This window comes from Schistocerca cancellata, chromosome 10 (assembly GCF_023864275.1).
Source record: "Schistocerca cancellata isolate TAMUIC-IGC-003103 chromosome 10, iqSchCanc2.1, whole genome shotgun sequence".
Classification (NCBI taxonomy): Eukaryota; Metazoa; Arthropoda; class Insecta; order Orthoptera; family Acrididae; genus Schistocerca; species Schistocerca cancellata.
The window spans coordinates 172,390,840-172,408,702 of record NC_064635.1 but is presented as its reverse complement, the minus strand read 5'-3'; the positions used below and the strand labels follow the sequence as shown (position 1 = coordinate 172,408,702).

Genomic DNA, 17,863 nt, shown 5'->3' with positions numbered 1-17,863 from the left:
TTCACTGACAGACACCACCAGCAGGGCTTGTATAAATCAAAGCTTTTAAATATCCCAACACAAAAAAGTCCAACAGGTTCAAGTCAGAGGACATCAGAGGCTGCGGTACTGGCAAGTTGTGACATTTGTTTTCACAACAATATTTACCTCTACTTAGGTCTCCAGAATGATGATAAAATCAAAAGAGAACTTTATAATTTGTGCATCACTAGCAGTGTTTCAAAATAAAAATAGCCTCAGACATTAACAGTATTTTAAAATTAGCATTACTGCATTCGTGCATACATTGCATTAGGAAAACTGCTGGTTTCTGGACCTGAGTTCACTAGCATTAATTGTTTGATGATCCTCTACTCATTCCTTCTGTCTGCACATATAATAACCAAGCTGCTTACTTCTGCTAAGCAAACGCTTTATTTATTGCCCCAGAAAGTAATTCCATAAGACAAAAGGAAGAGAAAATATTTATTTATTTATTTATTTGCTTGCTCTACTATTTACAAATGACCTGCCACCTAGTTACTAAGACAGGTAATATTTTCACCATATGAAACTGTACTTGCACCGAATGAGAAACTTATTTGATATTTCTTATTTTTAACAGGGATTAATAATATAATGACTTTAAAGTAATGAAGAAATAAAAATCTTAAAATTAACAATTTATGAAAAGAAGATAGAAATTTAGGAAGATGAAAAGAGGTTATGACTTACTTTCACTTTATAAGATATTATAAACTCAGAAAAATTTTCTAAAATAACAAGAATCTTGCATTTAAGGAAGAGAAATAAAAGATATACATAGATTTTTATTAGAGAAAATATGCAAAATAAACCAACATTCCTGTCTGCATGTCAACACAGTGACAGACCCCAGAATGAAATTTTCACCTTGCAGCAGTGTGTCCACCAATATGAAACTTCCTGGCAGATTATAAAACTGTGTGCCATAACAAGACTCAAACCAGGACCTTTGCCTTTCATGGGCAAGTGCTCTACCAACTGAGCTACCAAAATATGACTCACAATCATCCTCACAACTTTACTTCTTCCAGTATCTCATCTCCTGTCTTCCAAACTTCACGGAAGTTCTGCTGTAAAACTTGCACGACCACCACTCCAGGACAAAAAAATATTGTGGAGGCATGGCTTAGCCACAGTCTTGTGGATGTTTCCAGAGTGAAATTTTCACTCTGCTGCAGATTGCGTGGCGATGTGAAAATTCCAGGCAGATTAAAACTGTGTGCTGGACTGAGGCTCAAACTTGGGACCTTTGCCATCTGTGAGCAAGTTCTCTACAAACTGAGCTACTCAATCACAACTCACAACCCATCCTCACAGCTTTACTTCTGCCAGTACCTTGGTAGAGCACTTGGCCACAAAAGGCAAAGGTCCAGAGTTTGAATATCAGTCTGCCACACAGTTTTAATCTGCCTGGAAATTTCACAGTGAGAGATGTTTCTAGGGGCATAACACACTTGATTAATTTATCCATGTGTTGACTCCTTTTTAACTTGTTAACCAGCTTGACTCTGTAGGCACTGTGCCTCATTTAGTGTATGACCCTTAATACCATTGTTGCTTGCTTGAAACTACACAATAGGAGTCTTTATGAGGTTAAAACTTAAGATATTAACTGTGAACTTTTGCACACCACTTTCCAACAAGTTACACATGTTCAGTGACAAGGTTATGACCTAGCTCAGAGTACAACCCCCTGTTTAATTTAGTCTCTACAATGCAGAATTGTGTGGTAATTTGTCCAGCTAAACAGCTGTATCCAAATGTTTGTTGTTCTATGGCAAGTACAATGGTGTCCAAAATTAAAGCAACAAACAGAAATTTTGCAATAAAGAATATAGAACATAAACAACTGCAACTTGTATAATGGTAGGCAAAAATATCCTTTGCATTTTTTTTTCCTTCAACTTAACAGATTTGCACACACATTCCAAGAACTGGGTAATGTCCTCAGTATGGGATGTGACTACCTCTGGAAACAATGCATGCCTGACACCATTGGGGCATGCTATCAGTCTAATGTTGAGGCAATAATGTTCATTCTTCCTGCACGACTGCTTGCTAGTCTTGGAGAGTGGTTGGTGGATGCCGATGTGATGCAACCAGTCTCCCTGGTGCATACCAGACATGCTCTAAGTGCAATGTCTTTCATTTCCAAGAAAATGTCAACATCCTGTGCTCTACCCAGTTGAACATTATCGTCTATCAGTACAGAGCATGGGCTCACAGCATCTCACAACACATGAGGTTCCAAGACCTTGTCACAATATCTGACACCAGTTAAATCTTGCCAATTCACCTGTACAATTTCACAAAGGGCTGTTCAAGTGATCAACATAATTCTCGCCCACATCATTAGGGATCCTCCTCGATATCAGTCTTTTCCCGCAATGTTTGTGTCCCAAAATCATGTTCCACATTCCATCAAAACACGAATCCATTGATAATCACTCTCCAGACCAAATTGGGATCCATCTATGAAAAGAACATTGACCCACTGTTCAACCACGTTGATGACTTCTCTCTAGATGTTTACCCCCTGTGAAGGCGCATCAGAGGCACAGATACAGCAGGTCTCTGACAATAACAGCCACTCTGCCATTATCCTCAATACAATACGGGCAGTGGGTGCTGGGAGCTCAGATGCCAGTTGCCGTGCAGTACTAAGGTGGTACCGTTGTGCCCTTATAGCCAAATAACGGTCCTCTCTCTCTCTCTCTCTCTCTCTCTCTCTCTCTCTCTGATGTTACATATGGTTGGCTCCGCCCTGGTCTTCGGGATACAGTTCCAGTCTCTATAAACTGTTGCCACATCTTAAAGAGAACAGAATTGTTCACAGTAAGCCATCAGGACAATTAGCTTGCGACTGTCCTACCAGAAAGTCTGGTAGGCATCTTCTTTGTGCCATACTGCACTGTCTGTGACTGTGTACACAGTGATTGTAGATATGGGACTATCCACCAAACTCTACCCCATTTGGTAGGTGCCCTGATGTCATCATTGGAGTGGTTGTCCATTGACTGGGATGCCACCTTCCATGCAGAACATGATCGTACAGACATCTGTTGACTGTTTGTATGATTACATCGTGAATTACATACAGGACAGGGAAATAGCAGTTTGTTGCTTTAATTTTGGACACCAATATTGTTCCAGAATGAGATTTTCACTCTGCAGCGGAGTGTGCGCTGATATGAAACTTCCTGGCAGATTAAAACTGTGTGCCCGACCGAGACTCAAAATCGGGACCTTTGCCTTTCGTGGGCAAGTGCTCTACCAGCTGAGCTACTGAAGCACGACTCACGCCCAGTCCTCACAGATTTACTTCTGCCAGTATCTCATCTCCTACCTTCCAAACTTTACAGAAGCTCTCCTGCGAACCTTGCAGAACTAGCACTCCTGAAAGAAAGGATACTGCGGGGACATGGCTTAGCCACAGCCTGGGGGATGTTTCCAGAATGAGATTTTCACTCTGCAGCAGAGTGTGCGCTGATATGAAACTTGCCCATTTATATCTGAGAAATGCACTTCAAAGTCTCACAGTTACGTAGTCAGTCAAAGATTGTCTACGGCATCAATGCAGGGAAGACTTGTCACGTACTGGTGCTGCAAGATGTCGCAAAGAATGCTGACCTCTGAAACCGGAAACAATTGCCATTCAATTTTTAGCTGTCTTTGAGTAAGGCTTGGCTAGTTGGGTCCCACTTTTGTTTGTCTGCAAGTGTGCTGTAGTCAAGTGTGAAGATCATCTGCACTGAAGAAAGGTGGTCGGCAACGATGTTACCTGCCCTGTGCAGGTGTCGGATGTCAGTGGAGTACTGGGCAATCAGGTCAAGGTGACAGCACTGTCATGTATGAATGTGGACAATCCGGTCAGGATAACAGAATTTTCATGGGCTGACTGTCTTTGAAAGGTGTTGTACAGTGTCCACCAGCGGTTTGCAATCAGCGTAAATGATGAAGTGGTATCCCGCTATGTCTTCCCAGAAGTGTGTACAACATCATACACAGCAAATAACACACGGTTGAAAGCTGACCATTTTGTTTGGGATTCTGTTAGCTTCCTGTAGAAGAATCTGAGAGCCTGATCATCACTTGCCATTTCTTGCCGGAGAGCTGCCCTGATACTTGAGTCACTAACATCCATGGTGACGGTGGTCTGAGCATCTGGTATAAGGTGTGCTAATGAACCTGCTGTTGCAACACATTTTTTACAACAGTCAAATGCTGTTTGCATGTATGTGATTCATACTAGTTTTCATTTACCGTGGGTGTGTGGGCCTGCCAAAGCTTCGGTTAGGGGTGCCTGAACTTCCGTGGTGTGCAGCAAGTGCCACTGGTAAAAATTCAGGATGTCAAGGAAACAGTGAAGATTGTGATAGGGTGCTGGCAGTTGGCTCAGTCTGGTGTTGATTTGGACCCCTCTACATTGAGAGTATGTCCAAGGAATGTAACTTGCTGCTTCCACAATTATGATCTGTCTCTGTTAATTACCACTCCTGGGCAGTGAGAAGGAGTTCAAATTGTTGTTTGTGGCTGTGGGAATCTGTGGAGAAGATCAAGTCATTAAAAAGTCATCAAGGTATGCATAACAGCTATCAATGTTGAAAAGCACTCCATTGATAAATCTCTGCACATTGTTTTTGAGTCGATATGGCACTACAAGGAACTTGTATAAGACGAAGGGTGTAATGAGTGTAATTATGGCTGTCTTACTGAGATCATCTAGCTGCATGGGAATCTGGTAATAAGCTTTTCAGCAGTTGGCAATAAGCTTTTTGGCAGTCAATCACACTAAAGACCTTAGCTCATTGATCAATGAGTGAAATTGTGTGTGCTAGAATTAAAAGTTCTGTAGTCCCACAGAGTCTTATAGAACTGTCTTTTCTTTAGTACTAATTTTATGGGCGATGCCCAAGCATTGTCTGAGGGATGGACAATGCCTGCTCACAACATTTTCTTAATGGCTGCCTTAGCAACCTGGAGGAAGGCAGCTGCGAGGCGCCATGCCTTAATGGCAAACAGGTAGACCCAGGGTTTGTGTCATTTTCGGGTTGATGGCAGTGGGGGTGGGAGGAGGGGTGGCAATATGTGCCAATGCTGCTGTTGTGTGTGACATTTGTCAGAGCTGATCATGCACAAGCAGAAGTGTAAGGGATGTCTCGTGTATTTGCTGGCACTGGTTGTTGTTGCAAAGCATAGCTGTTGCAAATTGATGAGGGTTTTGTGGAGTCATCCTTGTATTGTGTGGATTGGTTTGTACGGTCATAAAACAATCATGTAGTCAAAGACCACTGTCAGTAAAGGCCATGATGTAGGTTGAAGACATGGTCAGGGCAAAAAGACCCAGGTCGGAGCTGATGGTGTTAGCAGTCGTGTGCATGACTTGCTTGCTTGTGTGAATGTGTGTGTTTCCTTTGCTGAAGAAGGCTTTTACTAAAAACTAGAATGTGCAATAGCCTTTTTTTGTGCCCATCTGCAACTCAGTGGGTCATCTTTATGGTAAGTAGCAAACTATTCTTTTCCTAACATTGTTGTCAGTATGGCATCTGCTTTTCCTACTACCCCCTTTACCAGGGGGTACGCATGGGCCCTACTTGTCTACCCAGGGCGGGGGAATTATGCTTTATCCCGTCACCGGCTACACGTGCGAACGCGTGGGTCAGCCTTCAGGCAAACACAGGGAGGAAAGAAGAATAGGGAAAAAAAAGGGAGAGAGGGAGAGAAAGGACAGACTGTCTCAAACACCAAGGCTGAGACCATAGGGTGGACAAGAAGGCAAGGAGATGAAGGCAAGGTAATGGGGAACATGCCCTCTGCCCAGATGTGGTTGTACGCATGAAGGAGAAAGTGCTTGCCCACAAGAGAAAGGTGGTACAATGTCTAACTACGAACATCGTCTGGCCCTGGAGCAAAGGATCGAGATGAAGTGAGAGCACGCTCTAGCTCCCTCACAGTAAAGGCGGCATTGTAGCACTCATGATTCGGAGAAGAGGAGGGTATCACTCAAGCCTCTTCTATTCATTTCCGATGGAGGAAGGCAGGATGATAGTGGGAGGAGCTCGAAATCTCTGCAAAATGGCAGCCCAAGGTGTTGGAGACAGCAATACTATTCACTATGGCATCAGCTGCTACTGTCAGGCCAGAAATTGGGGAATGGACCTTGGTCCCAGAGAGCTGTTTGAGATTGGCCCACGTGACGGAAGAGGAAGTAGAACTGTTAATAGAACTAGTGAATGAAATCCAGCTAGCTTTCTTGTTATCCCGAAGAACGCGACGACTCTTTGCATTGATTGGCGACTCCATGTTGTCTTGTGCACTACGACCAGGTAACAGGTATACTTGAAAAAAGAGACAGCATTGGTCGTATATTTTTCTATTGCAAAATCGATTTTCTGTCACTGAGTGACCATCTTCAGTGCTATATTGTATAACAAATTGGGATGCACTGTTGTTACTAAGCTTACGGCAATGTAAACAAACTTAACAGTTTGCACTTATACACCAACAAATTGGACAACTTCATTCGTGGTGCGGTCATCAGCATGGCGCACAAACATGACAGTTTCTTTTTGCATTCTATGACCTCCCACACTGACCATCTCACTGTGCTGATTCCATGCAACCAACCACCACATACACCCTACTTGACTGTCATTATTAAATGTGCAAAAACAAAGTTGAAATGCAGTGTGCTGGCTGACAGGAGCGGCTATAAAAGGGAAATGCCTTTGCAGTCACTCCAGCCAGCCACCACGCTGAGTGTCAACTTTGTTGTTTAATACTTACATCGGCGGTGGATGGTCATATGACTGTCTGGTATCAGTTCTAAGACACCTACAGTGCCCCAAAATGAAGACCAGTGAGCTCTTTCAAGTGAGTAATTGATATTTTATCTGGTGAGCTTACTATCACTGTTCACTGCTTCTCCTGCAGCACAGAACCACCTCTGAAACTGATATGCCTAAGGCTCAGTTGTGCAGCAGTGCTTGCCCGAGAGATAGCTGTCTTTAACCCTGGTGGTGGAAGGAATTGCCAGTACTTGTCTGGGAAGGGGAAAGAGAGATGGCATACAGTTCCTGATCACCATACTTTGTGCCAATGTCAAGAGTTAAATTCCAAGCTTCTCCATGTCATCTCATGGTATGGAGACATATGACACATACTTAATTCTCAATCCAAAGATTGGTTGGTATACCTCATATGAGCCTGCTCCAACATCATCTCTGATCTACCTATAGTATTGCAGTCTAGGTCTTTCCCTAACTCTCTGCTTGAACCATGCAGCAGTTAACAAGTAAACTATTTCTTCAGTGGAAGTGGTAAATTAAGTGATCTCTCCTTATCTGTAAAGTTTGTAGCACAGATCATTACTCACTTTTTCTACTCAGAATATCTTCATTTGAGAGATTTGCTATCAACAAGATCTTTTCTATCCAGCACCATATTTTCAATGCCTTCAGACATCTCATCTTATGCATTAGTAGTTCACACTATAGTGATAACATCTGTCATGTGGGATGTGAGGTTCAGCAGTCCCCTTGCAGATAAGTAGGCTACGTGTCAGCACCATTTTCCCTGTACGGACATCCATAACAGACACCCATACGACACAAATACACACTGGACACATTATACCAAGTGGGAGGAAGACAATAGCACATCACTGAGACCTTGCCCAGGACAGGATAAGGTTCCCACTCTCAAAGCTCCAGTTCTAGTGTTAGTCTCACAGAGGTGCACATTATGCCATTCCAAGCCAATAGCAACAACCTGTTAGTGCCAATAATAGACAATAATTGTCACATACTACATGAAACACACTGCATGAAATTCCTTGTGGTTTAGTAGGATGGAAAGTTAAAGTAGACTCAACACACAGACAAAACAATCAAGAAGCTAGGTTCAGCATGTTATGTCCTTTGAAGCCTCTCTTATTCTGCTTGCCTAAATACGAGAGTATTGGATTATTTTGCATCTTTTTAATCTTGACGTCTTATAGAATTACCTTCTGTGGCAATGCAACTAAAGTAGATTAAGTGTTTCTTTAGCAGAAGTGAACAGTAAGAATATTGTTTAAAGCAGATAAGTGTACATCTTGTAGAACACTTTTTAGGCATTGGAATTATTGCACTCACTTTCCAATATATTTATCATACTCTTAATCATGCCCCCCCCCCCAATTAAAATCAGTTTCAGCTGAATCACAATACAAGACACAAACATAATTTTTCATGTAGACATTGCCTCCTTCTTTAGGATTCAGGAGGGAGATGTGTACTTATGTACTCTGCAGGTAAGAGTTTGATTAAGTGTGTATGTAACATGAAGCAAGAAGCTGTGAATCCCTCTTAATTCAAAAGAAAAAGAAAACAGTACCTCATTGGAAACTACTTTTACAAATTATTTGAATATCCAGATTCAGGGACTCTAAGGTTCTGTTAGATACATGCCACTAGCACAGTTTATCAAGCTGGAGGACAAGTAATGATGCACTATAAACAAGATTCAGTATTTACAGATGTAAAACATATTTTCTTTGGAAAATATCTTTGTAATCGAGCAAATATTATGCTGCTTATAATATATAAATGCAGCAGCTTTCTCAATAATTGAATCTATTAAATTTAGATGGTATAAGCATGACTCACATTAAGCACTATAGTGGTATTTTATTGTTAATGCTGTATGCAGATTAAGTTTCTATCATTTCCTTGTATTTTGGTACAGTATACCTCGACTCAGTCTACATCCATGAAAGTTGTCATCCGTGATGGGATTTACAAAACACAATGAATGAATAAATGAATAGAAACTTAATACCTGTATTGTATTTACAGTAAACTATCATTATACTGTTTAGTATTACTCGTGTTCATTCTAGCTAAATATAACCAATTACAAAAAAAATGTTGCCACATTGAAAGAAGATGTTGTCTTCTCAGTTATATTAATTAGCAATTGTTCATCTTCTGTTGTCAGTATAATATTTACTTCACATCATTATTAGCCTTTTTCCCTGTGGTTGGCACATATATTGTGCACATCTCTTCTCTCTTCCCCCCCCCCCCCCTCCCCATATCCTCATCTTCCTCCCACATCTACCTGTCCATCTCCTCCTCCATCTTTCTTTGTCCATCTTGTCTGTCCCATCTTTTACAGCATATACTCCTCATTCTCTCTCTGTCCGTCTCATCCTCCTCCACAATCTATCTGTCCTTCACCACCTCCTCTCTCTCTCTCTCTCTCTCTCTCTCTCTCTCTCTCTCTCTCTCTCTCTCTCTCTCTCTCTCTCTCTCTCCATCTATCTTCTCCTCCTCCATCTTATACTCCCCCCCTCTCTCTCTGTCTGTCTATCTATCATCCCCCCCTCTCTCTCTCTCTCTCTCTCTCTCTCTCTCTCTCTCTCTCTCTCTCTCTCTCTCTCTCTATCTATCTATCTATCTGTCAGCCTTCTCCTCCCTCTTTTCTCTATCCATCTCGCAACACCCCCCCCCCCTCAGTATCCAACTTCAAGCTTCCTATCTATGAAAAGCTGTGTCCTTCCAAACATGTAGCCCCTACAAGGCATGCTGATACTACCCACACAACATGCCTGTCGTGCAGGCACACATATCTCAGCTACTAGGGGATCTAGGAAGTTTCAACAATGACCATGCTGATTTTTGTGTAGGAAGCAGTATGTGTACCAAATTTGGTTAAGTCCAGTCTAGCAATGTAGAAGATGCTGGATATACATAATTTGTTTTTTAGCAAATCATTACCCACATCTTTAAATAATGAGTCCTGTTTACAGTACATTATTACTTATCAGGCACTTTTACAGTAGACAATGCTATGTCCTAGTGGTTACCAAAACTTTTCAATCTCTGGATCTAGATATTCGGGTAATTTGTGAAGAGTGGCTAACAAGCCTTACTTTTCCTTTCTAGGGCTGTCAATTTCTAGCTTAAGATTAGATAAGAGTTAGTTGAATATCTTTGCACCAAAGTATAAATCTCTACTCTGAACTCTAGATAAGGAGGCAAAGTCAATAGTTTCTTCACAAATCCTGAATGAATTCTCAAGGGATACGGGGAGTAGAGTCAGCAAGGTCGGCCCCCTGACCCGCCCCCCCCTTTGGACAAATAGATAAATAAGGAGTGAGCGGTGGCGTGGCGGTGATGAGGGGCGAAAACTCACTTTCTCACGCATTGCCCTGACCGTACACATGTGCGTACTGCTTTATATCATGTGTCCTTGAAAAGACTGCAGGATTTGTGAAATCAAAACTGACATGTTCATGTTGAATTGTGGTGCTTATTGCTACCAATTCCATATCAAATGTCATAGAAAATTTGATGTTCAAAAGGGCCAGATGTAAAACTCACAATGTGTCATCGAACAAAATTATTACAAATTTAAATATTTATTAACATTTCTAATGCTGAATTGCAAAAACAAATAACTCAATCAGAATCACTTTCATTGTATTCATCATCTGTGCATAAATCCTTATTATCGTCACTACTGTCCGATTCAGCAGTGTTAATCATGATGTCTTCTATTGCATGTTCAACGACAGCGTCACGCCTCCAGTAATCTTCTTCCAGTTGTTGCATGTTTGTGCAGTACCCTTCCCAGTCATCAGCAGTAACTAACAGAAGGGTTTCACTGACAAGCTGAAGCAGATCATCATTCAACAAGTCACTTGTAACACTGAGCTCCCTAAACAATCTTTTCACTTTCGCCCATGCCAATTCCATTGCACTCAAATTACAGTTGTGTGGTGGCAAGCGGACAACCAAGTGGCCTTTCTCTTTAGCCATTTCGTCAATCACAAATGACTTCTCACTAGGGCAGTGTTCTTGAATTAATGAGAACAGAACCTGTTTCCTCATGCTTTCACTACAAGGGACGTGCCTCTTTTGGAGCCACTGCAGCATCCTCATCTTTGTATGATAACATGTGGGTGTTTTGTCCACCTGCCTGTTGTGATATGGAGCATTGTTAATCACTATGACTGCATTTGGTGGAAGATTTGGGAGAACCATGGTCTCAAACCACTTCTCAAAGATTTCCGAAGTCATTTGACCATGGTAATCTCCTTTTGCAGAGTTTGCCCAGAAATTTAGCTGAGCTTCCCTGATGAATCCCTTTCTCGATCCAACACTTCCTACAATAAGTCTTTTAGAGGAAGTTCCCCATCCTGCAACGCCTGCTGCAGCATTTTTTGGCCAGCATTTCCCAACTGCCAAATTGCTGTCTATCCAAGTTTCATCAACATAGAATATTTCTTTGGCTGCTGCTCTACTATGTCTCATTTGTACAATGAAATGTGACCGCCAGCCAGCAATATCACTACGTTCTAGCAATAACCTTCTCTTATACTGCCTATCTTTCCATATGAATCCCATGGACAGCAAAGTATTCCTCAAAGATGTAACAGACCATGTCCAACCAATCTTTTCCTTAAGTATTGGCCGAAGTTTCCGCAGACTGGGAGCGATCTTCTGCACCAAATAGAAGTCTTCAATTGTTTGTTTCACAACACTCCTATCAAATTCATTCCATTGGATTCTCCCAGTAGCTTTTGGCCTAAGTGAGAGAGAATTAAAAAACAAAACAAAAAGTTAGAAAGCAAGACTGTGCTTTGTGCAGAGCTACAGGTAGTGAAAGAGAATTTAAAAAACAAGAAGGATGGTTAGAAAGCAGGACTGCATTTTATGCAGAACTAGGGGATATTATGCTAAGAGTTCCTACAGTCAGCATGATGATTTTGCACACACAAACGACAGAAGGCACATTTTAAATAAATTCATACATGTCTCGGTCTCTTTAAGTGATCTTTGGAAGTGAAATATTTGAAAAGAGATTTACCTCTTTTTGCCTGGAGTTTCTGGTAATTTCCCAGGATTTTCTATGCAAAATTTCCGAATTCTTCTTACGGTGCTGATGCTTGCTCCTGTGTACGTCGCTGTTCGGTTCGCCGATTGAGTGAGAGGTTGGAATAGGTATTTTCTTTCGCATTCCTGTTCGCAACATTCGACTATGTTATTAATTATTCGTCGGGCTTCACCCCGTAAAGTACATCTTCTGCTCATGCGAGGAATGGAAAGAATAGAAAGTGCTGCTTGCGACGGGCCAGGATGCACTTCGTTACTCATTAAGAGATTATTAACTTGCGACTCAGCACGACGTTGCAGAACAATTCCTTCTTTCTTCGTAGTGGCTAATGGCTATTTAGTACACTAAGGAGTGAGGTACTGCGTTTTTAGGCCGTTAATGTTGGCAGTGGCCAAAAACAAAACAGTTTCGCCCCGAAGTCGACTAACCTGTGCCGAATGCCGAGAGCCAATCAAGATGTGTGGAGTTCTAGTGGATCAAGACGTTGTGAACAAACAGTAACTGAAAATTGTTTTTGTGTCTTCTGTCGTGATTGTGTAGATCACGGTACAGCTGAAAATGATTTTCTTTTATCAGCAACAAAAACCCTTATGGAGCATATGAACGGAGAAAAAAAACACTGAGGAATAATTGTTTTCGTAAACCAAATTGTGTTTTCAAAAATAATATCCTAGTATGTCTGGAACAGAAAATTTTTCAAATGAGTGTGTTCTTTGGCGATTTTTGCGATTATGGGACGTCTCACCATTGTACTGTCACTCAGATACATTTATAGGTTAGACACAGCTGTTTATAACTTCGTGGTTGCACAAGCTCGTGCATTTACAGCTCTCTGTGCGGAGATGATGTGTTATAGTATCAAAACGCGACGCACTGTCGTTGTTCAAAAAACCAAAGTTTTAATAGCCGAGTTTGTGGTACAAACAATCAGCAGATTTGTGCAGTTAGTACTTTTGTGTAACTTATATGGAACTATTAGACTATTTTCAACTGACAAGCTATTACGATTTGTGCAGTCTCTTTGATATAACCGATTCTAACTTTTGTGTAACTTATACGGAACTACGAGTTAGATTATATTCAACCGCCAAGCTATTACGATTTGTGTAATGGTTTTGATATAATCGGCCTCCGTTTCTGTGGCAGTAAACGTTGCATCTATCGTGAAATCTTTGCGAATAGGTAGTTAAGGTGAGATAAATTGTACTTACAAACCATGGGAACGTTTTCTTTCATTAAAAAATGGTGTGATCATCAGACAAGAATGTGACTTTCGCTATAATTCTGATAAATATTTTTTATAAACAATTTTATGTGATCTCTTTAAAGCACTCATTATGATACTTGCTCACATTTCTGTAGAGTTGGTACACATCATCAATGTCTTCAACATTAAAGGTTTCGAGCAACTCTCTATTGATTGGCCCAAAAATCAAGTAGGATTTTGCAACAGCTGCATGTCTTTCAATAGACACCAATATCTGTCAGCTCCTAATCACTTGAAAAACCTCATCCCAACTTCCATTAAATCTTTATCGTCATCATATTGTAGAACGACTTTTGCATCGTCCCAAATAGTATGTTTTTTCATGAAACACTGCATAACTTCTTGATTTTGTAATGTTTGCTTTTCTTCTTCTTCATAACAGTTTTGGTAGCCGTCTTGGACTTTTTAATTTCAGATTTGGTCATATCAGGTTGTAGGTCCAGCTCATATTTTTTGAGCATACGTATCTAAAGAACTGTAGGCTAATTGGTACTGCTGTTTCATCACCTTGGTGTCCGTTTTTTTCCCTATGTTGAGAGTGACAATATTTCCTCAAGGAGTTTTAAGTTCCTCAAATCTTAACTTGAGGACTGCTCTTTGGGCTTCTTTGCAGAAGTGTCAGCAGTTTATTCAAAAATTTGGGTACTCCAGTAAATGCACAACAGCAAGCACAGGTTCTGTGGAAGACCAAGCTCCTACTACAGTAAGTCCTTGTACTACAGAATGGTCGTCTTCGGTAGGGCCTAATGTGAGAAGAGGATGATGCCCTATTTTGAACAATAATTGAGTCTTAATCTCAATCCATATTTGCAGATGCTTATTGGGTTGTTTGGAAGATTCTTTTATTCTTTGCCGCTCTAAGAATATTACTGAAGTCAGTTTTGGATACACTTTTAATATTCTTTCTCTGTCATACTACTAAATGCTTGTGCAAAGCAAGTTTTATCTCATGACTGCAAGAGACATGTAAAATGTGGAGACAATTTAGTGATGGAGATGTGTTTTCTGCTCTAAGCACCTCAGTCAGTTTTATATTCATGTGGGTTGCATGACCATCAGACAGAAGCAAGAGGAGACTCCTTGATTTCTAGTGTAAATAGACTGATTAAAAAAGTTTAGTTCAGCATGTTGTGATCTACAAGCATCTTTGATTGTGTTGATCTAAAGACGAAAGTGTTGGCTTGTTTGGCATTTTTTCACGCACTGTTGTCTTATGAAATTAGCGTGTGGGGCACTGCACCTAAAGTAAATGATGTGGTTTTCAGTCTGAAGACTGATTTGTTGAAGCCTCTTCATCTCTCAATAACTGCTGCAATATAATGCCCCCCCCCCCCCTCTCTCTCTCTCTCTCTCTCTCTCTCTCTCTCTCTCTCTCTCTCTCTCTCTCTCTCTCATTTATACTATCCGTTTGAGACAGTGTCCATTCCATGCAACTGCTCTTCCTTGTCCTTGTTTGTCTCCATCATGACTACTGTAACATCGGTAAACCTAAAAAATTGTACTCTCATTTTACAGATTGAATAACTTTCGGGATAGGCTACAATCCTGTGTCACTTCCTTCTCCAACACTGCTTACCTTTCATGCCCTTTGACTCTTTATAACTGCCATCTGGGCTCCGTTGAAGTAGTAAATCATCTTTTGCTTCCTGAATTTTTCTGCTGCTAACTTCAGAATTTTGAAGTTTATTCTAGTCAACATTGTCAAAAGCTTTCTCTAAATCTACAAATGCTCTAAATCTAGATTTGCCTTTCCTTAACCCATCTTCTTACAGAAGTCATAGTATGAGTATACCTTTATTTGTTCCATTTCTCCAGAACCCAAACATCATCTGTCTGATTGACTTCCACCAGATTTTCCATTATTCTGTAACAATTCGTGTCAGTGTTTTGCAGCCATAGCTTATTAAACTGATAGTTTGGTAAAATTCACACATGTTACCGCCTGATTCCTTTGGATTTGGAATTATTACATTCTTCTTGGAGTCTGAAAGTATATTGCCTGTATCATTCATCTTGCACACCAGGTGTAGTAGTTTTATCAAGGCTGGCTCTCCCAAGGATATCAGGAGTTCTGAGGGAGGGTATGTTGCCTATGCCAGGGGCCTTGTTTCAATTTAGGTCTTCCAGTGCTCTGACAAATTCTTCTCGCATCATCTCTCCTGCCTCACCTTCACCTACAAGTTCATTTTCCTTGTATAGCCCGTCCTCTGGCCATTCCTGCTGAACTGTTTGGCATTTTCTATCAACCTCATTTTCTCAGCATATGTATAAAGCATTTATTCAGCAAAAGTGAGCAGTAGGAATATTGTGTAAAGCTCATAACGTTACATGTTGCAGAAGCATACTTGGAAGTTTTATATGTAGGGTGATACCACCAATAGTTGATCGATTAACAATTTGAGTTTACGTTTATATTTTTTATAGAACATCTACTTGAAGGAGTAAGTTGGTAACAACACATATTACAGAGAAAAGTTTCCTGTAAAGAATGACATACATACAATTAACCTTGAAATGCTTATTCCCTACATTTTCTGAATTTCAGTTACAGTGGTCAGAAATTACCAATAGTTGATCATACAGTTCCACAAAATGATCGCCCATAGTCCAGTAGTTGATCAATATGCAAAAATAAAATCATCTGACATTAAATTGATAATTACATCTGGGAACTTAATTTTAACACACTTACATGAATGATTAACATATTGAACAATTTTTTTCAATGAAATAAAACAATATAACATAGTAGCCTACACACAACAATAGACTGTACACAAGTCTGCTCAGTTTCATTCCAGTTTTCCAATATCAACAGGACGTTGAAACTTGTAACGCAGCCTGCCTCCTGTAGAGATAATAGAGGGTTCTGGAAGTATTGCTAAAATCTGTGAAGAGTGAACAGTGCTTATATCATCTTCATCAGTCTTAAACAGTGTATTTCTTTCATCGCAGCTTTTCAAACCCATTACCTCAATGTCCTCTTCTGTGGTAACTCTTTGAACAGTGCACAGAAATTTATACTTATTATTCTTTTGGCCTGGAAACAAGATCAAAGCAAAATCTCCTTCTTTGAATGCAGGCCTTCCAATGTCATGCCTCTTCTCAGTGGTAGCAAGGTTTTTATTACAGTCAGGCTCATTTTCTGATGTGTCTTCACGAGGGCTCCATTCATCACTGGTGGATTCTGACTCTGAACTGTCTTTTCTTACAGGTTTCTTTTTTGGTGGTTTTTCCTTCTCAGCCTCTGGAAACAGTTTCCTTCCTTTTCTTTTTTTCTCATTTGTCTGTTTTGCCATTTTACGTTGTTCTATTCTAGCTCGTTTGGCAGCTTCTGTGTTGGCTTTTAGTTCTTCCTTTGATTTGTTCCAGTCTAGCCACTGTTTGGATGTTGTTGCATATGGTATGTACTCTTTTCCTTCCAGCCTTTATAGGGGATTCAGTAGGCCAAGTAATATGATTATCAAAATGTGGACTGATTCTGTTTTTCTGAGATGATTGGGATGAATGGCGTTTTGGAGTGTCTGCTTCAGGTTTGACTGGATGTGAAGAGGGCTGAGGAGGACCTGAACTGTCATTATCTTGTACTGAGTCTTGATCTCCAGACTTTTCATTATGACATGTGGATGATTCATCTTTTGAGTCACAAGATATTTTGCTGTTAGTACACACTTGAGGATCTCCTGCTGGATTTTCTGATGTAGGGATGGATTGTTCTGTACTACACAAATGCAGAGATAGCATGTTAGCATCTGTAGTTTTATTTGTTGAAGGTGATTTACAAGTAGCACGAATTTTACTCCAAACCTGAAACAGTTCTTCTGCTCCTGGATCACCTTCCCATCCATTTTTCTCTGCTGCACGGAATTCTTCTGCTCTACCTCTCTCCATTAAAGATTCAAAATGCAAAAGATGTTCAACACCAAATGATGATGGTTTTATTGCATTACCACACGTTATAGCAGGTGCACAATGTCTAGATTTGCTGGACATACATCTAGCATAGTCCACTGCATCAGGATCATAAGGGAAAAGACCACACTTCCTGAAACCATTTTTCACTGTTTCAGGAGTAGCCTTTTCATTGAAAACGGTCTCAAGCAATGGGCCAAATACAGTTTTTGTTACAACTTTGTTCCCAGTTTTGTGTTTCCAATTATATACAGCATCTCTCCATCCAGATTTCAGGGGACGAAATATTGCCACATCAGCTGGTTGAAGCACATGAGTCGCATTTGGATACAATGCAAATTGTATTATCCCATTGTCGGCACAAAATTTAGCAACTTTATATGATGTATGAGATTTGTGCCCATCTACCAATAAAATACAGGAAATTTGACTCTCTTTCTTCAGCCATGGAAGGAAAATGTTGGCAATGTATTCAAAGTAGAGGGCTCCTGTCATCCAGCCTTTTTTTGACCGCCCAATGCCCCATTCACTGTTCAAATTCTCGGATATGTCCCTTGAAATTTTCTGAAGTGGAAATACGACCATTGGGGGTACAGTGTCTCCAGCAGCATTGAAATTTGCCATTACAGTAATGGCCTCCTTTTCATTGCCACTTTTGACTTCATACAGGTTGTCAAAAGAAATTGGACCCAGAACTTTCCCAGTTTTAGGACATGTTTCAAATCCTGTTTCATCTGCATTATAAATTCTTTTTGGTTCATTTAAAATGTCCAAATT

The 17,863-nt window shown here is 40.5% G+C and overlaps 2 protein-coding genes across 2 annotated transcripts in view; one reads left to right on the top strand and one right to left on the bottom strand.

Annotated features, from left to right (window-relative positions):
• The window catches only part of LOC126106456 (uncharacterized), a 246,802-nt gene that overhangs the window by 194,412 nt on the left and 34,527 nt on the right, over nucleotides 1-17,863 (top strand). The window lies entirely within an intron of this gene.
• Nucleotides 10,379-14,456, bottom strand: LOC126106455 (uncharacterized). The gene is made up of 2 exons (XM_049912741.1): nucleotides 11,881-14,456; nucleotides 10,379-11,598 (listed from the first exon to the last, which is right to left on the bottom strand). The coding sequence occupies exons 1-2, from the start codon at nucleotides 12,165-12,167 to the stop codon at nucleotides 10,470-10,472; spliced, it is 1,416 nt and encodes a 471-aa protein (XP_049768698.1). The 5' UTR covers nucleotides 12,168-14,456; the 3' UTR covers nucleotides 10,379-10,469.

Bases quoted from the DNA above. Each gene is read 5' to 3' on its own strand.
- LOC126106455 (XM_049912741.1), bottom strand. From the start codon at position 12,167: ATGAGTAACGAAGTGCATCCTGGCCCGTCGCAAGCAGCACTTTCTATT. The intron at 11,599-11,880 runs GTAAATCTCTTT...TCTCTCACTTAG, and splicing joins GAAACTCCAGGCAAAAAGAG to GCCAAAAGCTACTGGGAGAA.